Consider the following 25,355-nt stretch of genomic DNA (forward strand, 5'->3'; position numbering starts at 1 on the left):
CATACCATTATGGAATGCTCATAAGGTAATGTATTTCAAGAGTTTCTTACTGAAATTAGTATCCAGAACTACATATGTTCAAAAGTATTTCATGTATTCAAAACTACGTATATATATGTTTGCCCTCCCAATTTTTATTTTGTTCAACCAATATGCAAATAATGGTCTATCTGATCCTTCATTTTTGCTGGTAGTCTAAAGGTCATGCAATAAGTAGTTTAGGTCTGGGTTTATTTTTACTTATAACAGAAAAATTATTTTTAAAGTGAGCTGTAATAACATGTTTTGACACTTTTCAGATCTTTCATGTAAGAAAATTCTGCCACACATCCGACTATATTCTTATGGTGCAAAGGTTACTATTTTGGAGGCTAGCTTTAGGAAAGATCAAATAGCTAGATAGAATCAGAGTAAGCAGCTTCAGCCTGCAGGTATTTTTAATTTTTTAAAAAGCTTTCTAAAGGAATTTTACAGAATATTTTGGATGATCAAGCTAGTGATATGAATTGGTTCTATCTGACTCATTTCTATGTGTTAGACATGGTATTAAGCATTTTAAAAATATTATTTTACATATGAGAAGAATATTGTCATTCTCATTTAAAAGGTTAGGAAACTGAGGGTTACAAAAGAAGTAATTTGCTCAAGTTCATCCCACTAATTCATGGCAGAGGTGGGAATTGAATGCTCAAAGTCTGGTGACTCCTAAGCCTGATTATAGCAAGTTTCTACCTCTTTAGAGCAAAACAGATATATTACTTTGGGTCCTTTTAGTGTTTTAGCTTGTATCCCCATCCTTTATTTACTTCAGTAGGTTTTTATAATCAATTGTAAAACATCTGTGTTTCAAGAGCATACCTGAGATTTATTTCTACATATGTTCATAATCTAGTCCTAGGTATATAGTATAGACTTTGTTGATTTATAGAGTTGAGGGACACTGTGACAAACCACTGTCTTCCTTATAACATGATTTTTTATTTTTTGATTTGCAGGTTTTAAATGCACAGAGAGCAGGATACAAGGCAGCCATAGTTCACAATGTTGATTCTGATGACCTCATTAGCATGGGATCCAACGACAGTAAGTACAGGTATCACTTTTCTTCTCTCCTGTTTGACAGATCATTTGTAACTAAAAATTAACAGGATTTTCCTTCTCTCATTTTCTTTTTAAAAAGCAGAATTTCTTCTCTATCAGATAATCCCCCATTCTTAACTCTCTTTGGATGATTTTATTCATAGTAGAGATGAAAATGACTTTCTTTTCTGAACAGTTTTTTTAAAACATAAGTGTTTTGTTTATTGATGTTTTGTTAAAAACCAAAATTTTAACAAAAACTGGGAGAAACAGCTTTAATAGGGATAAACATGCTGAGTTAAGAATGCCATAGAGGGCGTTTTGTAATTTATTTAGAGATTCACAGCATTATTTTAGGGTCCGCACATACACTAAGTAGCTGCTATAATCTGCTGAAATTCCAAAGCCACATACTTGTGCTTCCTTATACCAGTTGGTTAGTATCCCTTTGTCATACACTGGCATGTTCGTAGTTTTTCATTTCAGATGGGAATATTTTTCCTTACTCTCTACTAATTATTGGCTTGTAGGGAACAACGAGCCAATTTTAGTGACATAACTGGCTATAATAAGACACTGACTTTTAAGCTGTATGCCTCACTTAATGTAGTTTCTATCACTCAGGGCACTATGGGGTTTTATCAAAACCTTTCTAATTGATACTAAGATTATTTACTGTCAACACTTAGGATTAGAATTTATTTTATTTTGTTTTGAGTGCATAACCACAGTATATTTTGCTATTAAGTCCTATTGATTCATATTTTCAAGGTAAAGCAAAGTATAGACATAAAGCTATAGACTGATAGAAAACACTGGAATATATTTAGGAGTTTAAATAACTACATCCTGAAAAGGAAATATTTTATATTCCTTAACCAAAAAGCCTTATTTTAGCCTATGACAGTGTTTTTTGTTGTTTTTGTTTTTGCCCTTCTTTTTTCTTTTTCTTTTTTTTTTAAGATGGAGTTTCACTCTTGTCGCCCAGGCTGGAGAGCAGTGGTGCGATCTCGGCTCACTGCAACCTCCGCCTTCCCGGTTCTAGTGATTCTTCTGCCTCAGCCTCCTGAGTAGGTGGGATTACAGGCACCTGCCTGGCAAATTTTGTATTTTCAGTAGAGACAGGGTTTCTCCATGTTGGTCAGGCTGGTCTTGATCTCGTGACCTCAGGTGATCTGCCTGCCTCAGCCTCCCAAAGTGCTGGGATTACATTCGTGAGCCACTGCGCCTGGGCATTTTTGTCCTTAACCCTAATAGAGTGAGGCAAAATTATAATATATAAAAGGTAAAATTTATTAATGCATTTCTTAGGTAATTTATTTATATTTTAAATTATTATTTTAACCTCCTAGCTGATTAAATCTTTATGACTGTAGAGTCCATTAAGTACCCATGAGAAGTTTTAGCATTTCAAGAATAGTTTGACAGCTACTACATGGGAATTATAGGACTTACTTAAGTGAGTTTACTTATCAAATAAACTGGTAATGTTAGTACTGCCAATTTGACACATTTTACTTCTCCTCCTTTAACTATTACCCTCTTTAAAAAAATTATCCCAGTTGGTACATCCCAGGGTCAGTAACTTTTGTGATCTGTATACATTTATTGGCAAAATGGAAAGCATGCATAGTCTGAAAATAGATAGGCCTGAATTTGAAATCAAATCCTACTTGTATCAGTTGTATAACTTTGAGCAAGTTACTTACTCTTTGTATGTTTTGCCAAAGTTCCAAGCCCGGGATTTAGCAAATCTTCAAGACCTTCTCAAGGGCTGAATATGTTTTGGATTGAACAAATTGATTATTATTTGTAAACTATTTACTCTTTTGACATGTTTTCAGTAAAAATTTTTCAGGCTGAAATTGTCAGTTCCGTTTATCACTTATTTTTTCTTTATAATACCGTAAAACCTTTTTGTGATAATCATGTCAGCTCCTAAAGAAATATGTTCAATATTAAAAGTAGCACATAACCATATAAGCCTGCTGTTTCCATGGAAATGTTTCAACTGAGTTGTTATTCAAAGACTGCTCAGAATTTTGGTTCTTGACTTTGTTGCTTAGATTATTTTCTATGATATTTTGCTCCATCTTTGCCCGTGTGTTTAAACATTTTATATGTACGGAGACAAATGTTGTAAAGATGTTTACCATTTTCATCTTTACTGTTACTTGGTAGAGGTAAGAAAAGCATGGATTTATCAGAAGAGGCTTGTATCTGTCCCTCTTTTCAAGGCCTTCCCTAGGAATACTGGTGTCGTATACTAAGTAGAGATACTAATGCCTGGAAACAAAAGGAAGTTTTAAAAGCCCCTTCCTGTTGACACTTCACATGAGGAATATACCAATTTTTATTTCAGCCAGAAATAATGGATTAATTCAGTGGGCCAATAACATTCTTTATCTTTAGGAGACAGCAGAAAGTGGTAGGAAGGACACCAACTTCAGAAACGGGAAATATGTGTTTTTTTCTAAGACAGACTAGTTGATATATGAGCCAGGTACCTGCACCCTCAGGAAAGTTACTTAATCTATATAAGCCCATTATTTTCATCTATAATAGTGTGGATAATTTTAATAATTATTTGACCTGATGAGTTTGTGAAAATCTTATGAGAGAAGGTATATGAGAAAACCCATGCAATGGCAGAGTGAGAGGAACCTTGATAAGGAATAAGAAGCCTCAGGTTTGAGTCCAAACTGTGCAAATATCTAACTCTATATCTCTGGGTCATTTTTTTCTCTTTTTTTTCTTTGATTTCTTCCTTCAGCAAATGCTTTTTGACAGCCTAGTGTGCACTGTTTTAGGCATTGAGACTATAGCAAGTAATGATGCAGTCAGAGGCTCTGCCTTCGTATCTTTCATTGAGGGAGTAGAGTGCAGTAGTTAAGAGAGTACTTTCTGGGTACTGCCTGTCAGGGTTTGAATCCCAGCTCTACCACCTAGTAGCTGTATGACCTTGGATACGTTACCTAATATCTATATGCTTCAGTTTTTCTGATCTGTGAAATTGGGATAATGATAGTACCTAAGTCATTCAGTTGCTATAAGGATTGAATGAATTAAGGCCTGTTAAGCATCTAGAAGACTTCCTCATTCATAGCAATAATTTAATGGTTGTTCAGCTATTATTATTGTGATTATTATCATTTTATTGCATTCTAGAGTGGGAGAGAAGAAATGAACACATAATCAAATAGATGTGCTATAATGTCAAGTAGTGATAAATGCTATGAAGAAAAATATCAGTGTAAGGGGATATAGAATGACAGAGATGAAAGGAAGGCAGCTATTTTATATAGGGTGGTCAGAGAAAGCTTCTGTGAGGCATTGCAATTTGAGCACAGATCTAAAGTTAGTGGCTGAGTCATGCAGATTTCTGAAGGAGGGTATTCCAAGGAGAGGGAACAACAAGTACAATAACTCGAAGATAAAGCATGCTTGGTGTTTCCAAGGTGTGGCATAAAGCCACAATGGCTGGATTAGTGAACAAGGGAGGGAGTGGCAGGGGATAAAGTTAGAGAAGGAGCCAGGGGTCAAATAAGATGGGCCTTATCAGCCATGATAAGGACTTTGGAATTTATTCTAAGTAAGTTTTAGGCTGGGTGCAGTGGCTCAGGCCCGTAATCCTAGCACTTTGGGAGGCCAAGGTGGGAGGATTGCCTGATCTTCGGAGTTCGAGACCAACCTGGGCAACATGGTGAAATGCCGTCTCTACTAAATATATAAAAAATTAGCCAGGCGTGGTGGCGTGCATGCCTGTAGTCCCAGCTACTTGAGAGGCTGAACCACAAGAATCACTTGAACCTGGGAGGCGGAGAGTGCAGTGAGCTGAGATCGTGCCATTGTACTCCAGCCTGGGCAACAGAGCGAGACTCCATCTCCAAATGAATGAACGAATGAATGAATGAATGAATGAATGAATAGGTTTTAAACAGCTGTGTAATATGACATATTTTATAAAAGGAGCACTTTGGCTGTTCTTTGGAGAGAACACTGAAGGTGAAAGATGAGCAAAAGTGCCAACAGAGAGGATTTATAAAGTTGCTGCAGCAGCCAGGCAAGAGTGATGGTGGTTTGGAGTATTAGTAGTTAAAGTAATGAGAAGTGGTAGGAATATGGCTATATTTTGAAGCTGACAGGATTTGGTATAGGGAGTAAGGGAAAGGGAGGAGTCAAGGATGACTCCAAGATGTTTAGCCTGAGAAACTAAGTGAATGTCTATGCTGCTTACAGAGGTGAGAAATAGAGTTGATCAATTGAGGGAAAAGAGACATTCAGAGTTCAACTGAGAAACTTTGTTTGAAACATCTATTAGGAAATCAAATGGAGATATTGAATGAGCAATTGGGTATACGAATCTGGAGACGTTGGGACTGGGTCATTCAAATTGTAATTTATCTTTGTTTGGCAGTATATACCTCACAGAGTTGTTTTACAGATCAAAATAAAGTAGAGTGTTTTAAAAGTATTTTGTGAATTAAAACATAGTTAGTTTTGTTTTCAGTAGATAATGTTGCCATTTTCAAAATGGTTCCTCATATTTGCTTACAGTATTTTCTCCCTTTTTCTTAATCGTTTTATTAAAGTAAGGAGCTTTCTACATACATCTCTTTAGATATCATAATTCAAAGAAGCTAGGTTACTTCCAATATTATTAGCCAGTAGTCACAAGCCAAAAGTTCTTCCTTGAGTTTGTCATAGTATCTTCATGAAAGAATAAAACATCATACACAGGGTATATAATTGCAAGTTTTAAGTATCAAAATAAGCTTTAAACTCATATGTGGTAGAGAAAATATCTTAGCAAGATAGAAAATATCTCCCAAATATGAAAAATATGTATAGTCGTATAACAATACCTCTGCATCTATTAAAAAAATGAAATAATGCTTATAGCTCCAGCTACTTGGGAAGCTGAGACAGGAGGGGCACTTGAGCCCAGGAGTTACAGGCTGTAGTATGCAATGGTGGCATCTGTGAATAGCCACTGCACTGCAGCCTGAGCAACCTAGTGAGACCCTGTCTCTAAAAAAAATAAAAATAAAAATAAATGATGAGGTAGATCTGTATTTATTGACATAACAGGATGTCTGATCTGTATCATTGTGTAGAAAAAAGCTTACACTTTAAAAATTATATGATCACATTGATGTGAAAAAATAAAATTGTATTGATCACATTGATATAAAAGTAGTGATTAAATATTTCTTGACTAATATTTTTTGTTTCTGCCCTCTTTGGGCTTTGGGGCTTACATGTTTTTGTTTTTTTCTGGTGTGTATGTGTGTGTGTGTGTGTGTGTGTATGTGTGTGTGTGTGGAGGGGTGTGTGTGTGTGTGTGAAAGAGAGAATGTGTGAGAGTTGAATGTTTATATTTGCATAAAACAATCTAGAAGTGAAAAAAAACTTACTCTACCAAAGATATCAAGATTTTAAACCTTGTCTTTATAAGGATGAAACAATAACAGCAAAATAGATCAGTGATTTATAAGTTTAGGGGGAGGGGTTGACTGTATGAGGGAATTTTGGTGGGTGATGGAACATTCTGTATCCTGTGATTGTGGTTATAATTGTACGTATTTGTCACAACTTACAGAACTGCCTATTACTTCAAATAAAACATTTGTCCCTGGATGGGAAGGATTATGGTTTTGTTTTGTTTTCTTTTGCTTTACTTGCCTCCCCCTCTTTTAAATGCAAATGAATATGCATTGTTTTTAAAATGCAGAACAAAGTTATTTTGAAAACTATAAAAAGGAAACAAATGGGCCTTCTCTAAAGCCAAATGTGTTAAACTAACTCACAGCTAATAATGAGGCTGCTTTTTCTATTAGCAACATTAAGAGGATTGTTTTTATTTCTATTCCTGAGTAATCGGTAATTTTTACAAAATTCTTTTTGGGTGGCATTTGATTTTGGTTTTGAATATGGGTAGAAGAGTCAAATATCTTAAGATACCAATCAAACACAAAGCTTTGCCATGAGCGCCAGGCTTATGAGGAAGTAGAAATTTACCCAGCTTTCCTACTCTATTCCCTTTCTCAACACCTGTCAGCCTTTCAGTCTGTAAAGCCAGAGATGTGTGGCATTACTTTTTAGATTGTTGTGAAGTTGTCTTTTCTTATATTCTCTGGCTTATACCTCTCGTGGAAATGGGTATGTAAAAGAAGCTTTTTCTCTTTTTCATTTAGGAATTAAGTTATGTGTGGGAAGAAAACCTAAAATTTCTTCCTTATCTTTCTTCTCTAACAAATTATGTCTAGAGAGGAAGAATCAAATGGAAATATTAACAATAAAAATTATATCTGCATCTCATAGACTATTGAGAGAATTCAGGTAATGTATATATGCAGAATGTTAGCTTTGTTACTGTAAATGTTATGTTTCTCAACCATTTTGATGATGAATAAAATCTGCAATCTGGAAAATCAAGCAATAGACAATTAAAGTTGATTATAATTGTTTCCAGTTGCATTTGCTGCTATTATGAAGAAAGTTAAGTTGATTGTACACTAAGTATGGGCTTTTAAGAATAATTTTATTATTCTTTTATACAGTTGAGGTACTAAAGAAAATTGACATTCCATCTGTCTTTATTGGTGAATCATCAGCTAATTCTCTGAAAGATGAATTCACATATGAAAAAGGGTAAGTAATGGATATAAAAAATCATGTTGCTTAAAATTCTTCTTTATATTAAGGTAGAATTATATAATATTGTAATCAAAATTATGTTTCAGAATGAACTCTGTAGTGCCAAATTATCCCTTTTTAAATCATTATGCTTTTAAGATGTAGTATTTTAAAGTATTTTACTACTTTTTCTTTGTATGATTATGTTGAAAATGTATTCATGCTAGTGAGAGTAAGTCACCCTTCTTGCTAAAATGATAAAATAACTTTTCATTTTACAGTTTAATCAAACTACTAGTATTTTAAAACAATGCAATTTATGTTTATATGACATTTTCTATTAAGAAATGTTTGTATATTACTAAAAGATATTTTATATATTATAAACACAGAATCCAAAACATTGTGTTAAGTGACTAACATTTACAAAGACAAAAAGTCAATTTTCAAGTTTTAGAAGTTTGATTTGAATGAAAACTTTTATATGAAACTCTTCTCCCCCACCCCCACAAAATAATCTCATTACAAAGATAACATGCGGACTGAAATTAACTTGAGGCACAGCTGTCTCAGCTAATATAGAAAACATAGAGAAAATGGTACAATGAACACTTCAGAACTTCTTCCATGACACAGATCCCCAAAACGTAGTGGACCAGAACAGACTTTTGTCTAAGAGGAACACCAATAATAATAATAATAATAATAATAAAAGCAGCTAATATTTATTCAGCATTTAGCAAAGCTGGGGACTCATAAAGTAAGACTTCTATATTTGTTATCCATTTCATCCTCACAACAACCCTCTAGTGGTTGTTATTATTATCACTTATTATCTACATTTGCCAAAAGAGGAAACTGGCACAATGAAATCCAATTCTAATTATTTAGGGAGAAAAGAAATCCAGGAACATTTGTGTTTGAAAATGCATAAAAAAGAATAGGGCAGGGTTTTCTGTTTACTGTTATTGTTAGTTCCCCACTACAGTGTTGATATTTAAAATGCTGTTCACATATTATATGCTCAGAACAGTACGTTAAGGAATGTAATTTTGGAAGTTGTATCAACAAACAATTGCGCAAAGTTGTGTTTTGTCAGCCATGTTTGCTTGGTTAAAAGAGAGGAGAATTAGTACTTGCTTTTACCTCAATATTGCTCCCCCATTTAGAATACTTCTATATATTTCAATATGTATTTTAAAGAGTATTCTTTGTTTTTAATTATAAAACCATACTTTTTAAAATTAAAAAGTAATATATAGATGCTAGCAAAATATGGAAAAATTGAAATATAAAACATTTAAAGTGCAAGTCTCTATATGACACTATTGTCTAACAACTACTGTTTTTTAAAAAACCTTTGTTTTTCCCCGTATTTGATTATTCACATTAATTAGTGATCACATGTTCATAAAATGGAACCATACTGTACATAATAATTTGTAACTTGCTTTATTTCCTTAATGTTTTGACCCTTTCCAGGCGAATACAAGTTTACAAACTCTCTTATCCCACCTCTTGGCTACAGATATATTGTGGCACTGAAAAATGTTTAAATTTTAAAAAGTTAAATAATATTCCAAATAGAATTTGAGGCAACACCCCATAATCAAGCAAATTAATGTATCTGCAATGAATATATGGCTATTTTTTCCTGTCAGTTCACTTTAAGTTGACTGTGAAATGAATTGCAAACATTATTTTTTAAAGCTTTTTAGGTTTTAGAATTGTTCATAAGGAATTGTAGAGCTATACATAAAGATCTATTCTATCTATCTATCTATCTATCTATCTATCTATCTATCTACCTACCTACCTACCTACCTACCTACCTATCTATTTATCTGTCTATTTATTATCTACTACCTACTTTACCCTCAAGCCCCCTCTCTTTCTTTCAGTGGGCAGAACTAGGAAATATATATGGCTTTTAAAGATACAGTAAATCATGAGTGTATACTGTTGCTTTCAATTTAAATTCAAGAGCCTAGAATTTTTACTTTATTGATCTTAAATGGGTATTTTATTTTTCTATGCTGAAAGACACCAACATAATAATATATTGTCTTTTCTAATTGTAGAGTATATACACAACAGACTCAGAAGAAGAATATCAATGCTAGTACCAACGTTTTTTTAAAAACAGTTCTTTCTCTGCTTAGAGTATATCATAATAGATAAGTTCAAATTTATTATTATTATTATTATTTTTGAGACAGGCTGTTACTCTGTGGCCCAGGCTGGAGTGCAGTGGCATGATCTCAACTCACTGCAACCTCTGCCTCCTGATCTCAAGCGATCCTCCTACCTCAGCCTCCCCAGCAACTGGGGGCTAAAGGCAAATTATTTTTTTAAAAGATAAGTGAAATAGTCTGTGTGCAGATGTTATAAATTGAAAACACAGGTTTATTTGATTCATTTGCTTTCAGAGTTTAGAGATTGCTCTCCCTACCCCCAAGTGTGATTTTAAAAATTACATATAAACTTTAAGTCAAAATCAGTGAAACAATGTATATTCAAAGAAGTTCAGATTCTAAGTATCATCCTTCTTGTCCATCTTGTTCCTCTCCTTACCTTATAAGTAACAATTTTAAAAAGATTTAATTTATTCTTTAGTTCATTAAATTTAAAAATATACAGGAAAATAAATCTCCTCTCCCCTGTCTTCTACCCTACTGCATAAACAGTATTCCCCTTCCTGCTTTTGACTTAATAGTTTATCCTTGAGTAGATACAGATATTCTTCATTCTTTTGTACAGCTGCATAGAGCTCTTGTTTTGTGGATGTTCTAGTTTAATCAGCCAGTCCCCTGTTGATCAGCATTTGAACTGGTTATGTTATGTTGTAATTAGAAATACTGCTGTAATGCATAACCTTATGCCTAAGTGTTTTCATGTTTTTGCCAGTATACTTTTGGAATAGATTTCTAGACGTGGGATTGCTAGTTCAGAGGTAAATATATATGTATTTTTGCTAGATATTGTCAGTTCCCATCCATAAGGGTCATGCCAGCAGTTTATGAGGGTGTCTCTTTTATTGTAGCCTCACCAACAAAGTTGTTGTCAGGTTTTTTTATTTTTACTAATAGGTGAGAAATGGTATTCTGTTATCGTTTTCATATGTATTTCTCTTATTACAAGCACATTTGAGCATTTTCTTCTTATGCTTACACACTACTTGTATTTTATTTTTTATGAGCTGTTTATCTCTAGGTCAGTTTTTCATATTAGATTATTGGTCATTTTCTTCCCTATTTTTATAAGTTCTTTATTTTATTAGGTATGTTGGTCCTTTAATTTTTAATATTACAATATTTTTTGTATTTTGAAATTTTTATTTCACTATGGTGTTGGGTTTTTTTTAATGTAACCAAAAATCAAATGTCTTTTCCCTTGGGCTGTTGGTCTTGAGTCTTAATAAAGTTTTCCCTGCTCCTGTGTTATAGAGGAATTCACCCACATTTATACTTGTACGGCTTCATTTTTAACATTAAATCGCTGGTTCATTTGTAATTTATCCTATATATGGCTTGAAGAATGTATCCAATCATATCTTTTTCCAAATAGCCATCAGTTATTCCAATGGGTTTTTTTGGTCCTTCCTAGTGAAATTTTAAAAACAATTTTATTGAAATATATCTCACATACCATAAGGTTTACTCATTTAAAGTGTAAAATTCAGTGATCTCAGTATATTTATAGAATTCTGCAACCATCATCACATTCTAATTTTAGAACTTTTTCAATATCCCAAGTAGAAACCCCTTACACATTTGCAGTCACTTCCTGTTTCCCAGTCCCTTCTCCGTCCACTCCAGCCCCAGGCAATCACTAATCTACTTTCTCTCTCTATGGATTTGTCTATTCTGGTTATTTCACATAAATGGAATCACATAATATTCTTTTATGGTTTTTTTTTCATTTAGTGTAATGTTTTCAAGGTTTATCATATTGTAGCATGTATTGGTACTTTATTCGTTTTATTGCTGGATAGTATTCCATTGTATGGATATACCACGTTTTGTTTATCTTTTCATCAGTTGATGGACATTTAGCTTATTTCCACAACTTGGCTATTACGGATAATGCTTTTTTCACTATTTGTGTACAAATTTTTACATGTGCGTATGTTTTTATTTCTCTTTGGTATATACCTAGAATGGAATTGTTGCATTATGTGGTAACTCTATGTTTAACACTTTGAGGAACTGCCAGACTTTTTCCCAAAATGCCTTCACCAATTTATATTCACACCAGCAATGTATGAGGGTTCTAGTTTTTCCTTCCAAAGGTATTTAATAATCAACTGGTCTAGCTTCAGAAAAACCTGGTGAGATTTTTATTGAGATTACATTATATTCATAAATTAATTTAGGAAGGATTGACATTTTTAGGGTAAGTCTCCTTATTCAAGAGTGTGGTATGTCCTTTCATTTGTTCAATTCTGCTTTTTTTTTTTTTTTTTTTTAAGAAAGGATCTCACTCCAGTTGCGCAGGCTGGAGTGCAGTGGCTCCAGCTCACTGCAGCCTTGATCTCCGAGGCTCAGGTGATCTTCCCACTGCAGCCTCCTGAGTAGCTAGGACTACAGGCATGCACCACCTTGCCCAGCTAATTTTTTGTATTTTTAGTAGAGATGGGGTTTCACCGTGTTGCCCAGGTTGGTCTTGAACTCCTGGACTCAAGCAATCTGCCCACCTCAGCCCCACAAAGTGCTGGGATTACAGGCGTGAGTGAGCCACTGCACCTAGCCAACTCTGTTTTTATGTATTCAGTTTCGTTTAGTTTTTTTAGTCCAAAATCTATGTGAGATAAACATTTCTTGTTAAATTTATGCCAAGGTATTTTATTGTTTACTATCATAAGTGGACTCTCCTCTTTCATTACCTCTACTAACTGGTTTTTATTTGTACAGCTGAAAGCTCATTTTTAAGTGTTGATATTATAACCTGAAATTTGACTAAATTCTCTTACTGTTGGTGGCAGTTTTTTCATATAAATAGGAATAGTTTTATCTTTTCTTTTCCAATTCTTATGCTTCTAATTGCTTTTCCTTATCAAATTGCATTGGTAATAACTTTAACACCATGTTAAATAGTAGTAGAGATAGGCATCTTTCCCTTTTTACTCCCTTTAGTGAGAAAGCTTCTCTTTTCCTCTTCAAGTAAGATTCTAATTTTTTTATCATATTAATGAAGTATTCATCAATTACTGTTTTATTGTACTTTATTCTTTTTAGCTACTGTCCACTCTTCTAACTACTTAAAAAGGATGATGTATTCTGTATTTAACAATAGTCCATTGTTTAGCCATATCCTAATTTACTTAGCCAGTAAGCCACTGGCTGTAAGCATGACCTCTGGAGTAAGAGCTGCATGGATTCAAATCCTGGCTTCGATCGCTTCTTAGCTGTGTGACCTTCAACAAAAAATTTATTATCTCTGGGCTGTAGCCTCTATTCTCATTAAAATGTGAACAGTAATAGAACCTACAGCATATAGCATTGCTGGAAGGATTAAACACTTTAATAAAATTCTTAGAAGAATACCTGGGACATAGTAAATGCTTCATAAATGTTAATGCTTACCTTCCAGTTTCTGTCTATTACAGAAAGTGCTGCAGTGATATCCTTGACCATATACTATGTGCAGTTGCGCAAATGTTTCTTTAGCAAAAGTACCTAAACGTGGAATTTTTTTAATTAAGGAGAAACAGTTTTAAATTTCAGTAAACAACTGTCATATTGCCCTTTAAAAAGGGGAACAAGTTATGTTTCCACCAACATTTTAGGAAAGCCAATGTTTTCCCCTACTCTTGCCAGAAATACATATTATCAGTCTTTTTATGACCTCCCAATCTGACAAGAAGAAAATGAGTTGGTCCGATTAGCATTTCTTTATTCACAAGGAATATTTTTATAAACTGCTGTTCTTTGTCAATTTTGGTCTTTTAAAAACTTAAATTCTAGGAGCATTTTGTAACTTTTATTAGGGAAGGTAAATTATTGGATAACATACAACTTTTACAAGTTGTAGGCAGAGACAAGGCTTGTTTTTGATCAGAGTGAGTAGTGAGGTTCACTGGAGGGATTGCTGGGCTGTGGCCTTTGGGAGGGTATTTAATCTTCATGGACATATTTTCTCTTTTGAAAATGAAGAGTTAGAACAAAGAACCTTGAAGTTCCTTTAAGATTTCTGTATTCTCTCTGATGGTTAGAGATTCTATTTTTTCCACATTTAATCCCTAGCACCGGACCCAATGGCTACATCACAGTAGATATTTAGTAAATTCTAATGAAATTAAACTGCTTTTATGCTACCTCAGAATTCCTCAAGAAGACAGAGCAGTGCCCTGGCAGCAAATGGGGACACAGGACTGAGCACAGAGCCTGTTTATTAAGGGATGTAAGATGTTTAATGAGGCAGCTGTGAGTTTTGTCTGAAAGGAGCAAGTTCAAGCAAATAGTCAGATGAAATAGTGGGAATATCCAGCAGTTGGGCTGAATACAGGATATTGCCTGGAAAGCTGATCTATAGGACAGAAGGCTCTGCTGTGTGGCTGTAAATCCACTGAGGCACAGTAGTTTGATTGGTGGGGGTTGGATGTCAGGAAAGAACAGACAAGACTTTATGTGTCAACAGAAGGATGGGGAAATTAGACAGGTTATTATTATCAAGCTTAAGTCTAGGCAGCTGGTTTGAAATTAGCCTGGGAACTCACACAAAGGAAAATAAGACCCTATTTTCTGGGTTGCTTAGATGATCTTCAATGATCAAATCTTAGCTGCAGAGCTCATAAGATGTGCTGTATTTAGGCATGGACATGGAGACAGTGTGGTGGGATACTTCCTAAAGCTGTTTAAATGCCTTCTTCCTCAAATACAGATTAATCTGGGACTAGGGCAAGGATGAGTCTGCAAGTTCAGCTGTGGGAGACCTGGGCTGACAGAAGAAATAGAAATGGAGCCAGGGGACTCAAATTCCATTGTAGTTCTGTTGTAGTTCCCTGTATCATCACTATCACCACATCCACCATTAGCGATTTGGTTAAGAAAAAAACAGTATCTTGAATGTACATTGAGCTTTTGATTCAAGATGCTCAAAACCCTTTTTTTTTTTTTTTTTTTTTGAGACAGAGCCTCACTATGTCACCCAGGGTGGAGTGCAGTGGTGGGATCCCAGCTCACTGCAACCTCTGCCTCCTGGGTTCAAGCTAAGGTTCCAGCCTTAGCCCCTGGGGTAGCTGGGACTACAGGTGCTGGCCACCATGCTTTTTTTTTTTTTTTTTTTTTTGTATTTTTAGTAGAGTTGGGGTTCTGCCATGTTGGCCAGGCTGGTCTTGAACTCCTGTGGCCTCAAGTGATCCACCCACCCTGGCCTCCCAAAGTGCTGGGATTACAGGCGAGATGCCCAAAATTTTTTTTTTTTTTAATCAATTGTTGACCCTTTAAAATCCTCCCAATATATCTTGACAGTAAACTAAAATGTATTTAGTTTCTAATGGAGAGCATTAACAGGATATGTAGAATATTAGATTTAGAACGTGGGCATATGAATCTTAGCATAATGCTTACTAGGAAATTCTGGAATTGATTCCATTTCTGTAGTTACAAACACACAGGAAGTTCCTAGTTCACTGGGACTTCCTGATTTGTTCTGTTTTTTGTTTTGTTTTTTTGAGACGGAGTCTCGCTCTGTCGCCCAGTCTGGAGCGCAGTGGCGTGATCTTGGCTCACTGCAAGCTCTGCCTCCCGGGTTCACGCCATTCTCCTGCCTCAGCCTCCGAAGTTGCTGGGATTACAGGCGCCCACCACCACACCCGGCTAATTTTTTTGTATTTTTAGTAGAGACAGGGTTTCACCGTGCTAGCCAGGATTGTCTCAATCTCCTGACCTCCTGATCTGCCTGTCTTGGCCTCCCAGAGTGCTGGGATTATAGGCATGAGTCACCGCGCCTGGCCCTGATTTGTTATTTTAGCTTGCTCCTTCTCACCTAGAAGCTCTGTTTATTTCTGAGCAACCCTAGGGCTTGTCTCATAGGACAGGATTTATTTATCTCATCAAGGCTGAATGTGCCTTAGGAAGTCATAAACATAAAAAGAGAAGAAAAAGAATATGAAAGTTGTAAGCCTTCCTACTGCTGAGATACTAAGTTACAATGGGTTGAATTTAGGATATGCAATACTCTGGCTTCTAAACCCCAACAGTGTTAATTTGTAGCAGGTTAGTGGCTGTGGGGTAGGGAGGTTGTAGAGGTCTCATGGAAAGGCTCTTATACTTAAAAGTGGTACTGTGTCCGGAACTGGTGGGTTCTTGGTTTCGCTGACTTCAAGAATGAAGCCACAGACCTTCGTGGTACAGTTCTTAAAGAGGGTGTGTCTGGAGTTTCTTCCTTCTGATGTTCAGACATGTTCGGAGTTTCTTCCTTCTGATGGGTTCGTGGTCTCGCTGGCCTCAGAAGTGAAGCTGCAGACCTTCACGGTGAGTGTTACAGCTCTTAAGATGGTGCATCTGGAGTTGTTTGTTCCTCCTGTCCAGAGTTGTTCATTCTTCCTGGTGGGTTCTTGGTCTCGCTGGCCTCAGGAGTGAAGCGTCAGACCTTTGTGGTGTTATAGCTCATAAAGGCAGTGTGGACCCAAAGAGTGAGCAGCAGCAAGATTTATTGCAAAGAGCGAAAGAAGGAAGCTTCCAGTGGGGAAGGGGACCACAATGGGTGGCGCTGGCTGGCTCCAGCAGCCTGCTTTTATTCCCTTATCTGACCCCACCTACATCCTACTGATTGGTCTGTTTTACAGAGAGCTGATTGGTCCATTTTGAAAGAGTGCTGATTGGTATATGTGCAATCCTTTAGCTAGACATAAAGGTTCTCCAAGTCCCCACTATGGAGCCCCACTGGCTTCACCTAGTAGATCCCGCACCAGGGCTGCAGGTGGAGCTGCCAGGCAGTCCTGCGCCTCGTGCCCGCACTCCTCAGCCCTTGGGCGTTGGATGGGACCTGGTGCCCTGGCGCAGGGGGCAGCGCTAGTCCAAGGGCTGGGGCTGCAGGACTGTGGTGGGGAGGCTGGGGCATGGCGGGCTGCAGGTCCCGAGCCCTACCCCACTGAGAGGCAGCTGAGGCCAGGCGAGAATTGGAGAGCAGCGCTGGTGGGCTGGCACTGCTGGGGGACCCGGCGCACCCTCTGCAGCTGCTGGCGCGGGTGCTAAGCCCCTGACTGCCCGGGCCTGGCGGCGTTGGCTGACTGCTCTGAGTGCAGGGCATGCCGAGCCCACGCCCACCCGGAAGTTGCGCTGGCCCCCGAGCGCTGCAGCGCAGGCCGGATTTCCCACCGCGCCTCTCCCTCCACACCTCCCGGCAAGCAGAGGGAGCCGGCTCCTGCCTCGGCTAGCCCAGAAAGGGGCTCCCACAGTGCCATGACGGGCTGAAGGGCTCCTCAAGCGCCGCCAGAGTGGACGCTGAGCCTGAGGAGGCGCAGAGAGCGAGGACTGCTAGCATGTTTTCATCTCTCAGTACCATTGGCTCAGGGCAGTTTCAGAGGGTATGTGCGGAGAACAGGGATATTGTTTGCAAAGCTGGCTAACCTCGTGCTGGAAGAGATGGTATTAAATAGAGCAGCTTAGGTCCTGCTGCTGCTGATTTTCTTTTTTACACTGACGATCTATAAGTTACTTTAGTATTTTGTGCAAAGCTGTACAAAGGTGTGTGGAATCCTTTTGTCATCCCCCATTCTGCTGGAAAGTGATTGAAGTAAAAAGCTACTTGTATTCTAGCAATTGTAGCAATTTTTGGAAAGTTTAAATTATTGGGGGAAATTACTGGTATTATCTTTGTTGTTTGTTGGAGCTTGATAGAGCCCCTTGTGTGTATGTATAAGAAATAATAGCGTGAAGATTTAAAAATAGCCTCGGAAAGTAATAAGTTGCATTCATGTTATTTGTCTCAAGTGCTGTTGTGTCCTAAGCACCTCTGTATGAGGAAAGAAGTAAATCTGTTTTTATTTTCCTTTATACTGAGAACGATTGTTTCGCATTGAACCTTTCTGTTATGAAATACCTGACTTCACTACCTAAAAAATTAACTGGCAGTGGATAACAGAGTAGCTTTGCTGGCACCATACTAGTCTAGTAGCACAGTGAACCCAATGGAGTGATCTGTCATATCTGTCATATTACTGAACATTATCCAGACTCTTCCCTAAACTAAGGATATTTTTAATGCAGAGCTTTGATGCCATGTAAAATTTCCTCATGCAACACAATGTGCATATTGTGATTACAGTTTTATTTCATGGGTCCCTGTCAATTTTTAATGCAGAGCTTTGATGCCATGTAAAATTTCCTCATGCAACATGATGCGCTTATTTTGATTACAGTTTTATTTCATGGGTCCCTGTCAATTTTTGTAATGATAATGTCACAGTAATAACATGGTTAATGACAAATGAGAATTAAGGCATGTAGCATTTCCTATTCCCCACCTTACAACATACACATTTCTGTAGTTTTTTTCAGTCCAGCGGTGGAGAAGGTGGGGGATATACGGGAAGCTGTAACTCTTACGAATTATTTGACCAGTTTTTCATTCCGTATCTCATAGATAATTGTAGAGTATAGGACCTGTATGCATTGTACCTGGTACAACAGATACATGTAAAGCAGATAGGGAGGAAACAGCATAATTATCAATACTGACTCTAGAGTTTTTCCATAGGAAGAACTTATGAACAGTAATTTGATTGAGGTGGAGGTTCTTTTTGGTACCCAAGGTACTACCATGATTTTACATATAAAATACACTTTTGCTCCAGTTAGTAAATTCAATAAACAACATCTCTAGACCTGCCGTGGTGGCTCACGCCTGTAATCCCAGCACTTTGGGAGGCCGAGGCGGGTGGATCACCTGAGGTCAAGAGTTCAAGACCACCTTGGCAAAACCTTGTCTACTAAAAATACAAAAATTAGCAGGGTATGGTGGCAGGCACCTATAATCCCAGCTACCTCACTTGAACCCCGGTGGTGGAGGTTGCAGTGAACTGAGATTGCACCACTGTACTCCGGCCTGGGCAACAGAACAAGGCTCCATCTCAAAAAAATAAAGTAAAATAAAATAAATAAATAACGTATCTCCAGGATAGACACAGTAAGTATTGATTGGCTAGTTTTCTTCACACAGTTTAATCATATAGGCATGCTATTAGGAAAAATATGTAAAATAGACTTAAAGATGTAGAAAGCATTCCTTAAATTATTGGAAGTCGTATTTTAGAAAATGAAATGTGTGTAGTGGATTTAATTATAATGTCTATATGTCTGTTTTTAAAAATATTTTTTCCTGTTTTTAATTAACATCAGAATTTAACAATTCTTCAATTCTCAATTGTTGATTTTTGTTTTCTTCTAGGGGCCACCTTATCTTAGTTCCAGAATTTAGTCTTCCTTTGGAATACTACCTAATTCCCTTCCTTATCATAGTGGGCATCTGTCTCATCTTAATAGTCATTTTCATGGTAGGTACATTAACTTTTAATAATTTTTAAAAAATAGTATGGATGAATCTAAAAACATTGTATTGAGTGAGAGAATTTAAACAATATGTACATAAAAGAGTGCATATTGTATACATTCATTTATATGAAGTTCTAGACAAAACAAAGATAATGTGAGTAGGAAAAAATAGGAATGGTGAATTCCTCTGGGGGGTTAGAGAGAAGTGATCAATTTACTGAAAAGAGTATGAGGGAACTTTTGGGGGATGACAGTCATGTTCTGTATCTTGATAGAGATGTGGGTTGCAAAAATGCATGGCATTTGTCTGGATTCACACAATCAATTGTGTTGTACTTTTCATTATATGTAAATTTTACCTCAAAAGAAAACGAACTGTAAAAAAAAATTTACTAAACTGAGTAATGATTTGCATGCCAAAGTATTTTAGGGAAAGTACACTGATACCTGCAACTTACTTTAAAATACACTGTAAAAAAATAAGAGGAAAAAGTAAGATGTATTGATGGGTAAATAGAGATGTGATAAAAAGCATAGTAAAATGTTAATTATAGAATTCAGGTGGATATATGGGTATTTATTGTAAAATTCAACTCTTCTGTATGTTTGAAAATTTTTATATTAAAGTATGAAAAAAATAATGTGAGAGCTTAAGGTTAAGGGGGAATGACATATTATTTCTCCGTAATGGTGATTATCAAAGTATGGTCACAGGACTATTAGTAGGTCTGCAAAATCAAAATTATTTACATAATAATATTAAGGTAATATTTGCCTTTGTCACTCTCATTCTCTTAGACGCGTGTAGTAAAAGTTTCTAGAGGCTACGTGATGTGCAATATCAAAATATTTGAAAACAGAAGCAGTTTGAAAATCCTTCTGTATTCTATTTTTACAGATATTAAAATAGATTTGCAAAGATATAAAACAGTCCCACTATTCTTGCCAACTTCTTTGTCATAAAGAATATGTATTTTAATATTCAGTACATTTATTATTATATTGAATTCATAGATTAGTTTAAAGATTAAATGCTATCTTTAAAATGTTCAGTCTTCCTATGATGCTATCGTATTTTTAAATTTACTTATTTAGGTCTTTCCATCAGTTGAATAATAATTTTTCTATAAATGTTTTGCATGTCGTCTTTTAGACTTATCACACATACAGTTTTTCTTGCTACCATAAAAGGGATTTTTGAAATTATATTTTATAATTGGTTATTCTCATAATTGAGTATTAGAGCATTGCTTTTTATTGAACATTTAATTTTGGAATAATGTTAAGATTTACAGAAAGTTTGCAAAGAAGAGAATTCCTGTTTATCCCTCATCTACTTTCCCACATTGTTAAAATTTTACATCGCCAGGAGACTTTTGTCAAAACTAAGAAACTGACATTGGTACATTACTATTAACTAAACTCTACATTTTGGATTTTACCAGGTTTTTCATTAATGTGTTCTTTCTGTTCCAGGATCAAATCTAGGATACCACATTGTATTTCATTATCCTGTCTTCCCTCTGGTCTATGACAATTTTGCTGTTCTTGTTTTTCATGGCCTTGATAGTTTTGAGGAGTGCTAGCCAGGTATCCTGTAGAATGTCTCTCAGCCTGATTTTTTTCTCATGATTAGACAAGGCTACAGGTTTTTCAAAAGAGTATCACCGAGGTGAAGTGCCCTTCTCCTCACATCATATTTGGGGGTATATGATATCTGTAGAACATCACTGATGATGCTAACCTTCATTCCTTGGTTAAGGTAGTGTTTGCTGAATTTCTCCATTATAAAGTTAATATTTTTTCCTTTTTCTACTCTGTTCTTTCTTTAGAAGTGAGGCACTAAGTATAGCCCACTCTTAAGGTGGGGGAAGGGGAGGGCATATCTGCATTATCTGAAATTCTTCTGCAAGGAAGATTTCTCCGCATTTATTTATTCAACCAACCACTTACATTAGTATGCACTCATGTGTATTTATTTTACACTTAGGTTATAATCCAGTACTATTCATACGTTATTTTTGGTTTTTGATTGTTTTTAAATTGTTTAACTTTGGCTGTTGTCATGCTGGATCTTATGTTCCTTTGATTCAGTGCTATCCCTTTTTAAATGATTATTAAGCACTTCTTAACTACTGTCTTATACTATAAGATGCTTCAGGTTCATTGTATATTTTTTATATTTTTCCTGTCCCACCCCTAGCATCAGACCTTTTCCCAAGGAGTCCTAGTTTTTTTAATTAGAGAGTTGTATTTAGAAAGCAAGGTTTGGTCAGGGGACATTATTTATTTTTATGTATTAATCATATAATCATGTCATTAATCATTAATCATGTAATCGTGTAACAAATTCCATTACAGTAATTTGTTTGTTGATTCCCTTGAGGTTTCAGCGTAGAAGCAAGAAAGTAGACAGTAAGTTAGAAAACCAAACAACAAACAAACGAAAATACCCTTGGAAAACCAGGAGTACAAGTAAATATCCTTATACAGAGAAAGAATATAGACTAAAAACTTAAAATAAACATTATTAAATGGTGAAATGCTAGAAGCCTTCCCTTGAAAGTCAAGAACAGCAGGGCCGAGTGCAGTGGGTCACACTGTAATCCCAGCACTTTGGGAGGCCGAGGCAGGTGAATCACCTGAGGTCAGGAGTTCAAGACCAGCCTGGCCAATGTGGTTAAACCCCATCTCTAGTAAAAATAGAAAATTTAGCTGGGCATGGTGGCAGGCGCCTTCAATCCCAGCTACTCAGGAGGCTGAGGCAGGAGAATCGTTTGCACCCAGGAGGCGGAGGTTGCAGTGAGCTGAGATCTTGCCATTGCACTCCAGCCTGGGCAACAGGAGCGAAACTCAGTTTCAAAAAAAAAAAAAAAAAGGTCAAGAACAGGAAATGGATGTCTATTGTTCTACCTCCTTTAACATTGTGCTATGTTTTTTGGGAAAATAAGGGGGAAAAAGCAGTATAAGTCCTGGACATAAATCAGATTTTTATTTGCTTGACTTTTCAAAATGGGGTACTGGATTGTATGTCTTTCATCTGTTGTAGTAATAATTGATTTTTCTCTCTTTTATCATGTTTATGTTGGGTTACATTAATATGCTTTGTAAATTTTGAAATTCCATATATTCTGGAGATAAATCCTGTTTATGATGTAGAAATTTTGCCCTTACATCTCTAGATTATTCAGATTTCTAATATAGATTAATTTTTTATACTTGGACATCGATGTAAAAATCCTAGAATATTAGCAATCTGAATATTCAGGTAAGAGAAAGCTTTGGTTTTATGGGGCCAGAATAACCTTGACATGAAAACTAGACAATCCCTTGAGCACTGTTGGTAGGAAGGTAGAATGGAACAACCACTAAAGAAGACAGTATGGCAACTCCTCAAAAAATAAAACATGGAATTACCATACGAGCTGGTAATTCCACTTCTGGGTATATACCAAAAAGAATTCAAAGCAAAGACTCGTATGATATTTGTACACCATGTTCATAGCAATATTATTTACAATAGCCAACGATGAAAGCAACCCAAGTGTACATTGACGGATGAATGGATAAACAAGATGTGGAATATACATACAATGGAATATTATTCAGTGTTTTTAAGGAAGTAAATTCTGACACATGCTGCAACATAGATGAACCTTGAAGACTTTATGCCATGTGAAATAAGCCAGTCGCAAAAGGACAAATACTGATTCTACTTATACGACATACCTAGAGTAGCCAAATTCATGGAGACAGAAACTAGAATGGTGGTTGCCAGGAACTGAGGGGACTGAGGAAGGGGGAGTTATTGTTTCATGGATATAGCGTTTCAGCTTAATAAGATGAAGTCTGTGAATGGATGGTAGTGATGGTAGCACAACAGTATGAATGTACTTAAGCCATCGAACTGTACATTTAAACGTGGTTGAGATAGTAAGGTTTATGTTGTGTATATTTTACCATAATTTAAAAAAAACTAGACAATCAAAATTATAGCTCATAAAACTAAAGCTTTCTCTTACTTTCTAAAATAGTTTTTTTTTTTTTTTTAAAGAAAATTTGGGTTATCTATTACTTGACATTTTTGTAGAGGATGCCTATAAAATCATCTAGGTCTAGTGACTTTTTCATAGTTATATAGATATTCAGATGGTTTTCCAGTTCCTACTAAATTGTATTTCTAAGAAATTTCCGGTTTTCAAGTGTAGTGGAATAAAGTGATTTATAATATTCATATATTCAAATAACAATTTAAAGAGAATTTCTACTATTTGTGGAATAAGTTATCTTTATTCATATCCATCTGTGCCTTTCACAATGTTGTCAGAAATTATTGCCTTATTAGTCTTTCATAGAAGTAGGTTTTCATTCAATAAATATTTATTCTGTACCTATGGTGAACTAGGCACTGTTCAAGGGTCTACAGATTCATCAGTAAACAAAATCGGTAAAAATCCCCGATGTTAAGCCGCTTACATTTTGGTAGAACTTAATGCTAAATTCTTTACTTTCTTTATCTTTATCATGAATTTTTGTTCTTATTTTCTTTCTTCTACCTTGTCTGGTTGTATGGCTTTTCTTTTTCTACTTTATTCAGCCAAATGCTTATTTTTTTTTTCTAGTATATGCATTTAGGTTATAAATTTTTCTACAACAATAACTATAGCTGAAACCCACAACTTTTGATAAGGAAAATTCTTGTTTTCATTCGACTTAAATTTAAAAGTTTTTCATTTTAATGTAGGATGTTTCTTTATCACTCTTAATGTTTCAATCCGTATGAAGGGGGAACTCAGTTACTATAACTCTTAGCCCTTCTCTGCCCATTTACTCTTTCCACCTTAGAGGAGATAAAGTGTCTTATCTGTGTGGCATAGTTAGGAAGAATAAATTGGGCACACTTGGCTCAGCTCCACCATCTTTGTTTTGTTATTAACCTGACTTTGGGACATAGATGTTGATTCAGCTCCTCCAGGGTTAGGGCTGGTTCTGCAATTCTGCGACAGGGTGAAGGGAAGGCCTACCTCATTCCAAAGTTGTGTTTGTCTATATCTGAGTGGCTAAGGCAACCTAATTCTATTGCTCAATTAAAAAATTATGTTTCTTGCACCGCACGGGGGTCATGCTAATCTTCTCTGTATCATTCCAATTTTAGTATATGTGTTGCTGAAACAAGTACAAAAAGTTCTGTTTCTCTCTCCAGTGAGTTAGTTGTTTCACCTTCCTCCTTCTGGCAGTTCATGGTCTTATTTCTCAAGTTATTTAGAATCTAGGTGGCATGCTGATTATAACACCCCCTCAGAAAAGTAGATATTCATTACGATTTGTTCTGTGACTTATAAATTATTTCAGTACAGTTTTACATTTCCAAAATATGTATTTTTTTCCTATTGATTTCTAATTCAGTTGTGTTGAGGTAAGAAAACATTGTATGTTATGGATTCTTTGTGGCATGGTTTTCTGATTAAATTTTGTAAACATTCCCTGTGTGTGAAAAGACACGAAGGGCAGTTCTGTGTTCATTAGTTCGAACTTGTGAATTTGTTTTGTCTAATTTTTTAACAGTTTTATTGAGATATAATTAACATAAAAATTAACTCATTTAAATGCACAATTCAATAATTTTATTTGCAGAATTATGCAACCATCACCACAATCGTTAATAATTTTCTGCGTTCTTTTCTATTTTCTGAAGCTGTGCTAAGAATAGAACAATCTTATGAGCCACATTTTATTATAATTTTAAATTTTCTAGTAGCCAAATTTAAAAGGTTAAAAAAAGAAAACAGATGAGATTAATTTTAATACTATATTTAACCCAATAAATCTAAAATATATAACAACATTCAATTAATACAAATATATGATATTTTTACATTCTTTTTGTACAGTGTCTTCATAATCTGGTGTCTACTTTATACTTACAGCGCATCCCAATTCAGACTATCTATGTTTCAAGTGCTCAGTAGTCACATGTACTTGGTGGTTACCAAAATTGGACAGCACAGATCTATAGTCTTAACAATTTTTTGTGTGCTTACGCTATAAGTTGCTGAGCTTGTGAATGTATGTATTTCACTCTTTTGTTTCTAGATAAGGTGTTGTTTTTATTGTTGTCATGACTCTCCTAATGATGCT

General features: G+C 35.7%; 1 protein-coding gene and 1 non-coding gene across 6 annotated transcripts in view; one reads left to right on the forward strand and one right to left on the reverse strand.

Annotated features, from left to right (window-relative positions):
- Positions 1–25,355, forward strand: part of RNF13 (ring finger protein 13) — a 155,793-nt gene that overhangs the window by 91,468 nt on the left and 38,970 nt on the right. For 3 of the 5 annotated variants that reach the window (XR_012430798.1, XM_005546081.5, XM_045385120.3), the window contains exons 5-7: positions 996–1,083; positions 7,644–7,734; positions 19,114–19,219. Coding sequence is in view for 4 of the 5 variants with exons in the window: in XM_005546081.5 (XP_005546138.1) it covers positions 996–1,083; positions 7,644–7,734; positions 19,114–19,219 (285 nt within the window). In the remaining variant the exon portion in view is untranslated. Of the gene's footprint in view, positions 1–995; positions 1,094–7,643; positions 7,735–19,113; positions 19,220–25,355 lie in introns of all 5 variants that reach the window. The other 2 variants (XM_045385121.3, XM_074031270.1) reach the window with 1 other exon arrangement.
- Positions 24,288–24,392, reverse strand: LOC123572021 (U6 spliceosomal RNA). The gene has a single exon (XR_006696371.1). It is a non-coding gene; the product is annotated as a U6 spliceosomal RNA (small nuclear RNA).

This window comes from Macaca fascicularis, chromosome 2 (assembly GCF_037993035.2).
Source record: "Macaca fascicularis isolate 582-1 chromosome 2, T2T-MFA8v1.1".
NCBI classification, from domain to species: Eukaryota; Metazoa; Chordata; class Mammalia; order Primates; family Cercopithecidae; genus Macaca; species Macaca fascicularis.